General features: G+C 36.0%; 1 protein-coding gene across 2 annotated transcripts; it reads right to left on the bottom strand.

Moving 5' to 3' along the window:
* Positions 1 to 4,523: 4,523 nt before the first annotated feature.
* On the bottom strand, positions 4,524 to 9,120 carry LOC147400995 (uncharacterized). Of its 2 annotated transcripts, XM_086442076.1 has the most exons (7): positions 9,052 to 9,120; positions 8,468 to 8,965; positions 6,984 to 7,133; positions 6,363 to 6,470; positions 6,171 to 6,218; positions 5,634 to 6,073; positions 4,524 to 5,249 (listed from the first exon to the last, which is right to left on the bottom strand). In XM_086442076.1, exons 1-7 carry the CDS (start codon positions 9,095 to 9,097, stop codon positions 4,656 to 4,658), a joined length of 1,884 nt encoding a protein of 627 aa, XP_086298202.1. In that variant the 5' UTR covers positions 9,098 to 9,120; the 3' UTR covers positions 4,524 to 4,655. The 2 variants fall into 2 exon arrangements, with proteins under 2 accessions (XP_086298202.1, XP_086298203.1); XM_086442077.1 differs by lacking the exon at positions 6,984 to 7,133.
* Between the last annotated feature and the right edge of the window lie 2,029 nt (positions 9,121 to 11,149).

Here is an 11,149-nt window from a genome sequence, read left to right as displayed (position 1 = left end):
GTAAAAAAAAGAAAAATTGAAAAAACTAATTTTGTAAAGAAAATATCAAGTTTTTTTTTTATTTATTTGTTGAAGATAAGGGTATTGGGTCATTTTTCATAAGTCTATGAATAAAGACGGAAGTCAAACATTCTATCAGTTTCAAATTTTAGGGGGATATGTCAAATATTATCAATAAGTAGAGGGAATTTTTGTCATTTGGTTCGCTACTTTTCACGTACCCACAACAAACCATATCGTGTTCAATACCTTTCTAACAAATTGGGTAACACTGGTCTCGAGTCTTGAGTCTCGACAACAACCAAATAAATCAAGGATTGTAGAGATGGGGTTCTTTCTTCTTCTTGCAGGAGGGGCGATTTTTTAATCAAAGGTTGCCAAATAAATTAACAACTCAAGGTGCTAACCATCGGGCATTTATTTTTATTTTTTCCCCCTATAATTCAATGACACTTGAAAACAAATTACATGTTACCAAGGAATTGGTTTCCTTACTAGAAAAACAAAGAGGGGAACCAGTTGCCCAGGCTCTTAGACTTTCAGATGGGCATAGCATGATTTTATTTTGGTTTGATCCTCTGTTTTTTTATTTCTTATAGGTTGTCCAATTATTGGATTTTGCTTGAACAATGGTTGAGTTAAAATAGAATCTAATTGAGAATCAATTTAAAATATACTAATTTTAAGAAGGATTGCGTTATTTGCACCCCCATTTGAGGAAAGTGCACCGCATTAAATTAAAAAAAATACATAAACAAAAATAAATAAATAAATTCCCTCTATGTTCCCTGATTTTTTACATGTGCACCAACCACTTTCAAATGGAAAGCCTTAACCTCGCATGTTAAAGACAAAGTGAATAACTCACATTGTTGTCCCTCGACTGTTCCACCACTCTAGGGCTATGTTTGGATTGAGGGAAGTGGAGAGGAGAGAAACTCATTAAAAGAATAGAAGACAAGAGAAATTCAATTTCTCTCCACCATGTATGGATTTGACAAGAGAGAACTTGAGACCACCTTGGAATTTTAAAATACCTTAAAAAGAAATTTAGGGGCAGAGTTGGAATTATAAAATATTTTAAAAGGTTTCGCTCCACTTTTAGAGAGAAAGAAAACTCACCTTTTTTCTCTCCAATCCTTTTCTCTTCTCTCCCCACTTAACAATCCAAACACGAGAAATGGAGGAAAACTCATTTATTTTCTTTTCCCTTCTCTTCTCTCCATTTCTCTCAATCCAAACATAGCCTAAAGCTTCTAAGATCCAACTTTCTACAGATTACATCAATGGAGATAGATTTTTGTATTCAAATGCTTGCAATGGTGTGAAGTTAATTGCCTTGTGTATTCAAATTCAACTTGAAAGAGTGTTGGTCCATTATAATAAGAAGCTTCCTACTCAGCATATGATGAAACTGAGAATCCAAATAGTGATGTGTATCCAATCCAATGTAATCCACAAAAGCATGAATCTCATTTAATTAAATATAAAATCATATAATACTACTTTTTAAGATAAAATATATCAAAACCAAGAACCAAATACAACATCGAGTATAGTTTACCATCAGAGAGCTGATTGAAGATGAAAAAGATACAAAAGAGGAAGTGCTGAGCTATTTCAGGAAACTACGAAGTACTAGAAGTGAAGTGCACAACGAGATAATCCCAGATGAGTTGGTCAATATGGGGAAAGAGTTGTCTATAGAGGAAGCCTCCTTCTTGAGTAGGAACATAGAAGATGATGAGATCAAGGAAGCTGTTTGGGGTTTGGATGGTGATAAGGCTCCTGGGCCAGATGGGTTCACATCCCTATTCTTTCAAAAGTCTTGGGAGATTATTGGGGGAGATGTCTGCAAAGCAGTTAGAAGCTTCTTTAGAAGTGGGAGCATCGTCAAGGAAATCAACTCGACAACCATTACACTTGTTCCCAAAACAAAGTCTCCTACATCCATGGAAGACTTTAGGCCAATATCTTGTTGTAATACCATTTACAAGTGCATTGCTAAAATCTTAGCTAATAGGCTCAGAACTATTGTTCATAAGCTTGTTTGTCGAAAACCAATCAACTTTCCTAAAAGGCCATAAAATCGTTGATAGCATCCTCCTTTCCCATGAACTCTTAAAAGACTTCTACAGATCCCATCAAACCGTGTGGCTAAAATAGACCTTAGAAAAGGCATATTAAACAGGTGTAGACTTGTATTTCTACAGCTAGGTACTCTGTCAGCCTGAATGGATGCCTTAAAGGTTTTTTTGAAGGAAAGAAAGGTCTGAGACAAGAGGACCCCCTGCCTCTTTGTGCTTCTTTTGGGTAAAGAAGTTAAGGATGGGAACTATAAATTGTTGAATAATTGTAAAAATCCTGAAGTTTCTCACTTATGCTTTGCAGATGACTTAATGGCATTCTTCAAAGGAGATACAAGTTCGGCTCAAGCCCTCAATAGAGTTCTCACTAAGTTCGAAGGGTTCTCCGACCTTCAAGTTAACATCCACAAGAGTAAGTTTATCAGTACAGGGCTGAGTGTGGACAATTTAAATAGGATCTTAGGCATTCTAAACTTCAAAAAGGGGGAACTTCCAATAAAACACCTAGAAGTTCCATTCATCTCCACAAAGCTCAAGAATGAAGATTGTGACCAATTGATAGAAAAGATAACCGTTCGGATTCAAACTAGGAAGGGTCGATTTATATCCATAGCTAGTAGACCAGAGTTGATCAGGTCAGTGCTCCAAAGCATGCATGTGTTCTGGGCAAACTGCTTCATTCTTCCAAAGAAGGTATCTAAGAGGATTGGGCAAATATGTACTAGGTTCTTATGGGTTGGCCCCTCCTTATAATCTAAATTGCATCTTGTTAGCTGGGATAAAGTGTGCAAACCGAAAAGGGAAGGTAGCCTAGGGATCAAAGACATTGAGATTTGGAATAGAGCAGTCATATTTAGACAAGTTTGAGACATTGTAGTTAAAAAAGATAACCTTTGGGTGGAGTGGATCATGTACAACAGAATTAAGGACAAGCACTTTTGGACCCTTGATGCCCCTACCAATTCCACTTGGATGTGGAGGAAGATCCTCGCTGCTAAGGAACAAGCTATAACAATGATGACATATAACATGGGTGATGGCTCCTCCATTCTTTTCTAGCACGACCCTTGGCACCCTCAAGGCATATTGAGGAATTTATTCCCACAAGAATTACTTTATAATTTTCAGTTAAACCTAGAGGCTAGAGTGGGTTCCTTCTTGAATGATAACTCATAGATGATTCCCTCGTCAGCTCCTAGATCTATGGATCACATATGGGAGGAAGCTAGAATTGTGGAAGTCGATAGAGAGGACTCGGATAAGGTGATCTGGGCTCCATCCACCAAAGGATAATTTTCAATCAAATCAGCATATCAAGGCCTTATTCCTCGAGGGACAGATAAACAATGGGCACAAATTGTATGGAACAACCAAGGTATCCAAAGGCATTGCTTTATAGCTTGGCAAGTTATGAGTGGAGGCATTAAAACACAGAATAGGCTTATGCAAAGAGGTATCATAAATCAATCGATTTGCTACTTTTGTAGAGCAACAGAGGAGAATGATGACCACTTATTCATGGGATGTAGGTTTGCCAAGGAGCTTTGGGGCAGAATTCTCCATAAAATGAATTATAGAAGATCAGTCGGAGATTGAAACTCAAAAATTCGATGGGTGTGTAACAAATTCAGAGGGCGATCGTCCATTGATACCATCAAGAAAATTATCTTTTGTGCTTACCTATACCATCTTTGGAGAGAAATATGTAGAAGAATCTTCCAAAATGCCTTCTCAAATCTCATTCTACTGCTTAAAGCAATTGAAGGTGATATCAAAGAAAAGTTTGACAACCAAGGGCTTTTGGATGTGGATGTACAACCCAATAGAGACTTCTTAGATAATTGAGGTATCTCAATGAAGCTCAATACTCCTTCCACCATAGTTTGTAAATGAATGGCTCCTGAAGTAGGCCATTGGAAGCTAAATTCTGACGGCACTTTTAGAGGGGACATTGGTAGGCAAGGGGTTGTTATCCGTAACGCTAAAAGAGAGGTGGTGAGTGTTCTTGCGGAATGTTCCATAGAGAAATCAATCCTTTGGCACGAACTCAAAGCATTCTTGGAAGGTGTTCGATTAGCTAAGTCTTTGGACCCGTAGCCGTTCATAGTGGAAGCTGACTCACTACTAGTTATTCAAATCCTTAACAAGGAATTTCATTGCCCATGGAGAGTCAAGCCCTTAGCTAACAAAATTTGGGCCCTATGTTCTACGTATGATAACATTCACTTCAAATTCACTTTTAGAGAAGCAAATATGCTTGCGGACAAACTTGTTTCATTGTTAACTACTCAAGAAACTACAATCATTTTTGCTTCTGATCTTCCGCCTGAGATGAATTCCATTGTAAGGGAGGATGCCTCTGGGACCCCTATGTGAGATTGTAACTATTTTTCTCTTGTCTATATATTTTGGTCAGGGGGTCTGCCTCAACCCCGATTACCATCCAAAAAAAAAAAAAAAAGTGGTCCATCACAAAAATAGATAAATTCAACAAAATCGTAAAACATGTTGTGAGACAGGCTCTAAACCAACAAAAAACAAGAAGCTAACATTAGCAACACTAAACTTTTAACAATGGAAGATGTCGGACCCATACGTCGAACGAATTACTTCAACAAAGAGAGGAAGTTGCAGCAATGCAAACACTGTCACAGGGATACAAGCAAGGAAGGATAGAAGAAGAGAAATTGATGCGAATCGATGTCCAAGCATGATAAAATAGGTGGCACTAAATGTTGTCAACATGGCTGCTATAGAGAAAAAGAGCGTAGTAAGACCTATTATCAATTTTTGGGGTAGGGACTTAAGGAAGTCTTCTTCAGCATAGCGGGATGTGAGGATGGTTACAAATATCAACACTGAAGTCAAGGAAGAAAAGAATCCTAATGCGTTTGATATGGCAAAAACCATAAACCATTTGCTTTTTAGAAATATGGGGGTGCCAGATTCACCATTGTTGCCACCGGGAACCGTAAAGGCTGCAGTAAATGCCACTGTGGCAATGAGCGTGGCTACAACCATGGATGATGTTGCCATGTCTTTCATCCACTTCTCTCCTTTCTCGATCAACTGCTCATGCTCCTCAGTAAACAATTCCCTAGGACTTTTTTTTTGTACGTTTTCCAAATCTCGAAATGTAGGTTGTACAAGCTTCTCCACCGCCTACATAACAAAGTGTGACGTAAAATCATAGACATGATTACCATCTTAGATGAGATTTCTCACTGGGGGAAGCATGATTCTATCAAAAATCCAAACTCCAAAGCCATTGTTTGTTGTCGGACAGGCCAATTGATTCCTAATGTCAAATTAAACAAAAATATTCCAACCTAGAAATGCAAAACTCGAGTTTAACCACATAGGCAACAGAAATAAGTTTAAATTTTGAATTAAAATTCTTAAAATGTTTCTTCAAAAAAAAATTTAATACAATTTGTGATGAGTTCACAGTTATGTAATGCCGACATTCCAATTTGGTTGTCCATAACATCTAAACAATAAATAAAAAAATTCATCTTTCGCTACTTGTAAAGAAAAATCCATCACCTGAAACCATTGAAGTTCTCGTTGCACTTGTAGTGCTGCACCAGATACTGCTTTGAGTTTGGAGGGAGGGGCTAGTTTTGCTGCCAAATGCAGGATGGTGTTTCCTTCGTTATCTGTATAACAGGCGAGCACACTATTAACTGTACCCATATCTCTCATGAGGTTGAAAACCTTTTCTTGTCGATGTACAATAGCAACATGAAGAATGCTATGGCTAGTCTTATTGTATTTGGTCCAAATCTGGTTAGGCTCAGTCTCAACAGAAGTGGTAATAAGCTCCACATTTCCATACTGGGCCGCTACCAAGGTTGGAAAATTTAATAACTTTGCAATCTCCAACTGAGTTTCCAAAAGCGAAACTTGCTCACAAATGCATTTGAGAAGTTCCAAGGCTTGGGTATGCATCACTTTGGTGTCATAAACATGCCTAATGCTCGGAACTGTGATTAAAACCAATTCAAGTAACATCAATTTGTACCGAGTAGAAAGAAAAATGGACAATAATATTCATTCTTAAGTAATGATAGTGTTGCATACCTATTTGTTTTATAGCGTTCCAAAATAGCCCATTCAACCTTTGGAACACTAATCCTACGAAACCAAACTTGCTTAGTTAAAAATGTAAAAACCCAAGGATCCATTTGAGATATATTACTTCATCTAGTGAAATCAACTATACATAGTTAAGATATATTACTTGGTCTATTGAAATCAAGAACTACAACATACCTTGGCCTATTTGGGTCATGTGTGTGCAGTCACTAGAGCACAATAGAGGATTTTCAGTGTCTCCTCTTCCTTGATTGTTTATTATGGGAGCTTGTGTAATAGTAATACCTATAAGATAGAAAACTAAAGGTAAGTAATTTAGAACACAAAATGAAAATAATGCATCATGCACCTCTCAACATTACAACGTCTCGCCAAAATTATGGGATTAGTCATGTTTTCAAAATATCTATCAAAAGGGTCATATAAATATTTTGCCGAAAACAGATAACTGGTATGATAAATTGGATAAAATTTTATCTTTATGTAAAGTTGAAGTATGCTATAAAAATAATTTCGCAAATGTGTCCATACCAAAAATCCAAAAATGAGTTTATAACCCTTTCAATTAATTTTTTACAAACATAACTTTTGTGAAATGAACATGCCAACTTGGCTTTTTCTTTTTATTATTTTATCCAAAATGCCTTTATGCCATCAACCCATAGTAAATTTACAAATCTTTTCTGCCTTTAAGAATAGCATGTGTGGTTGAATCTTTAGTAGATTCAATTTTAAATTAATAACAATTGAATTTTTTTTTTTTTTTGTTTAAAGTGAGGTATAGATGGAGAGACTAACATAAATAGATGCAACGTTGCCAAAATCCTAGTCTACTTCCACTCTTGAAAGCTGAAGATTTTCTCGCCAACGCGTATAATGCAGAGAGATTATGCTGATCTTTAGTTGTTGCTAATAGTGGGTACTGCTTCACTAAATGCAATGCCACATCTGCTCACAGAGAAAATGGATGTAATATTACTTATACATAGTTTCCTACTTGTAAGTTGTAGCATCCCCTTTGTTCACATTTGAGAGGGAATGGCGTAATGGATGATTGATTATAAAGGTCTAGAAGGAAAAAAATCCACAGTCCAGTCCGATCAGGCCTCCACTAAGGCCACAATACTGGGTTTGAAAAGAAAATGTTTAAACCTGGCCTGACAAGCCAGGCATAGGTCCACATTAGGTTTGGAAAATTTGTGTTGGAACAGGCATTCGACCCAAAATGACCCAACCAGAAGGGACCCTGACCGATTTACAGTCCATTTATGTTTTAAAACTTATTGGGCTTACTCAAAACCATGGTTTTAAAAGTCGTTTTGATGTCTCATCTCATCCATGAATGAGACCAAGTCGTCTCAGACGAGTTTTCCTATAAGTTTGAGTCGTCTCATTCAACATTGAGAAAAAGGAATCGTGATTTTAAATCTCGTCCACTACGTTTGACTTGTCTATCAGTCTCGTTGGTGGATGATACCGAGACGTATCGGATGAGAGTTAAAACCATCCTCAAAACTCAACCTATTAATATGACTTGATTGAATTCAATTTTGATTTGGGTTGGAACAAAAGAAATTTACCCACTCATGGCTTAGAGATCTCAAAACTAAAACCGTGACAGTACACATTCCAAATATTTACCAAAGAACAATGCTGAAGTGACCTAAAGAGTCAAGATTATACCTCATATCTCACTTTGCCCATAGCACTCTTTGCATATTTGTAGGAGCAAAGCTAGGAATTCTTCTATGTGGAAGAGTATTTTTTTTTTAAATAAAAATCTAGGGATAGTATTTTTTTTTTTTAATAAAGATTATGGCCTAGATCATATTAAAAATAAATAAATAAAGATTGTGATTTCATTGCATGTTTTGGTAACTCGGTAGAAATGCACCAAGTAAAGCATATTTTAGTAGTATAATTAGGGTATTTTAGAAACACCCCCTGTAAATTTAATGATATTAGGTTTATCCCCTTGCAAAATACAAGATTAGTTTTATCCCCATTGACCGTAGATTAACATTGCTTTTTCTTGATGATTGGATAGTGAAATTTTGAATTTTTTCCGAACTTGAAGTGCATTTTGAAGAAGAAGAAAAAACAAAATTTCACCATTAAATCACCAATAAAACATAATGTTGACTTACGGTCAAGGTGTAATGTTTGAAAAATAAATTAAGAATCACACCGGAGTGACCTGAACAGGACACACGGCATCAATATGTCCGGTGTGACTCCAGTGCGGTCATTAATGATAAATTAATTAATAAAAGTAAACTTACCATAAAAATCAGCAGTAATTACAGCCATGATAAGCTCAGCACCTTCATTCCTTCTAAAAGGACTACTACTCTTTGGAGAATCCTCATCTTTTGTTACTAAGCAAAGATATGACAACAACTCCTTATAACCAAGTTTAGCTACTCGAAATATTGGTGTCTCTCCACCATCGTTAGGAATCTGTGGCAAATCAGGGTTCACATTCACCATAGCCATAGCTGCTTTGGTGTTTCCAGATGTAGTCACGGAATGAAGAGCAGTAAACCCAGCACTTTCTTTCAGTTCCAAAGCTTCTTTAGGCATCAACTTCACCAATTCCTCCACAAAGTCTGCTTGTCCTGCCGTGGCTGCAACTTGGAGAGCTGTCTCAAAACTAGTGGAGATTCTCGCTACCTTTGCGTCTGGATCAGTGTCGAAGAAATCTCTGGCTCTTTTCCAATCACCTTCTAATGCAGCTCTGTAAAGGGGTATGTAATGCTTAGGATCTTTGTCTTTCCTATCTGCATCCCATTAAAAACAAATTTAACTCAACAATTATGGCGGTTTTTTCAAGAGAGAAAATTAAATAATCACAAAAAAACATTACTAGGTGTGATGATGTTAGCTTGTTTGTGTTGGGACGAACTAGGCATAGATGATGATGATGATGATGATGATTGTGTTCGTGGTGGTGATCGGTCATGTTGGGATGATGTAGCCATTTGAGGTAATATGTGGTGTTTGTCTCTTGTTGGCTATATAGGAGTGTTTATATATAGCAAATGTTGTCCATGGTTTAATTTTGTCTCTAACATGTTTTCCCTCCAAAAAAAGAATTTAAATTGGTACGGAACAAACTTTAGTGATTCAAGGTCTTACTGTTCCATGGGTCCATGACCCCACTACCATTAAGAAAAGATGAACCAATAGATTTCACCTCTAATAGCTTCTCTCAGTCTCCCGCTAGAGCAAAAAGAAAATGCCGAAAAGTACAGTGCTCTTTTTGTAGTACTGTGGTTGGGACTGTGTTAATTTTAATTTGAATGGTGCGAGCGGATCAATTAGGCTCGAACTTACTTAAAAATTATCAAAAGATAAAGCCAATGTGTCTTTTGAGGATAACATAATACAATAGTTATGTAATCTTAAATAAATGATGATCACTAATAGTATGATGGATGCAATTTAATAATATCAAGCGTTTGATAAATAAGATAATTGACTTTGAAGATTAATGTATTAAATCATGCTTTCTTTATTAAAATGAACATGCAATTGTGAAAGAGTATGTGACGCATTGAAATAAGGTTTAGTTTCCTCTTTGTACAAACCAAATCAGAGTTCTTATACTTCAAGGAAACATCAAATGAGTTGCATTATTCTACAATAGTTTTAAGAAAATAGGCGCAATCAAAACAAGATAACAGATTAAAGACAAAGGTCATACATGCTATCAGTTTCAAATTTTAGGGGGATATGTCTGATATTATCAATAAGTGGAGGGAATTTTTGTCATACCGTGCTCAGCACCTGTTAACAAATTGGGTAACATAGGATTGGACTCTCGAGTCTCGACAACAACCAAATAAATCAAGGATTGTAGAGATGGGGTCTTTCTTCTTCTTGTGGGAGGGGACAGTTTTTAATCAAAGGTTGCCAAATAAATTAACAACTCAAGGTGCTAACCATTGGGCATTTATTTTTATTTTTTCCTCCAATAATTTAATGACACTTGAAGACAAATTACATATTACCAAGGAATTGGTTTCCTTACTAGAAAAACGAAGAGGGGAACTAGTTGCCCACGCTCTTAGACGTCCCAGATGAGCATAGCATGATTTTATTTTGGTTAGATCCTCGTTTCTTTTTCTTTTTCTTATAGTTGGTCCAATTATTGGATTTTGTTTGAACAATGTTGAGTTATAATAGAATATGATTGCAAATCAATTTAAAATATAAGAATTTTAAGGAGGATTGCACTATTTGCAACCCCATTTGAGGAAAGTGCACCACATTAAATTACAAAAAAAATACATAAACAAAAATAAATAAATTAAATCCCCTCTATGTTCCCTGATTTTTCACATGTGCACCAACCACTTTCAAATGGAAAGCCTTAACCTCGAATCTTAAAGACAAAGTGAATAACTCACATTGTTGTCTTTCGACTGATTCCACCACTCTAAGGCTACGTTTGGATTGAGAGAAGTGGAGAGAAGAGAAGATGAGAGAAATTCAATTTCACTCCATCATGTTTGGATTGACCAGAGAGAATTTACGACAACTTTGGAATTTTAAAATATCTTTAAAAAAATTTAGGGGCAGAGTTCGAATTATAAAATATTTTAAAAGGGTTTCTTTTCACTTTTAGAGAGAAAGAAAATTCACATTTTTTTTCTCTCCAATTCTTTTCTCTTCTCTCCCCACTTAATAATTCAAACAAGAGAAATGGAGAGAAACTCATTTATTTTCTCTTCCCTTCTTTTCTCTCCATTTCTCTCAATTCAAACACAACTTAAAACTTCTAAGATCCAACCTTATATAGATTATATCAATGGAGATTGATTTTGCCAAAAGTTTTTTTTTTTTTTTTTTTTCATATAGATTCATTATTGAACTCAATGATCTTGATACAAAGTTACAGGTGAACACAAATAATAAAAAACAAACTCAATGAACTAACAAGTTAAATGAACACAAGACAA

Source organism: Akebia trifoliata, chromosome 5, assembly GCF_017979445.1.
Source record: "Akebia trifoliata isolate Shusen 1 chromosome 5, ASM1797944v1, whole genome shotgun sequence".
Classification (NCBI taxonomy): Eukaryota; Viridiplantae; Streptophyta; class Magnoliopsida; order Ranunculales; family Lardizabalaceae; genus Akebia; species Akebia trifoliata.
Note: the sequence above shows the minus strand (reverse complement) of the source record. Positions and strands in the feature narration are given on the sequence as shown.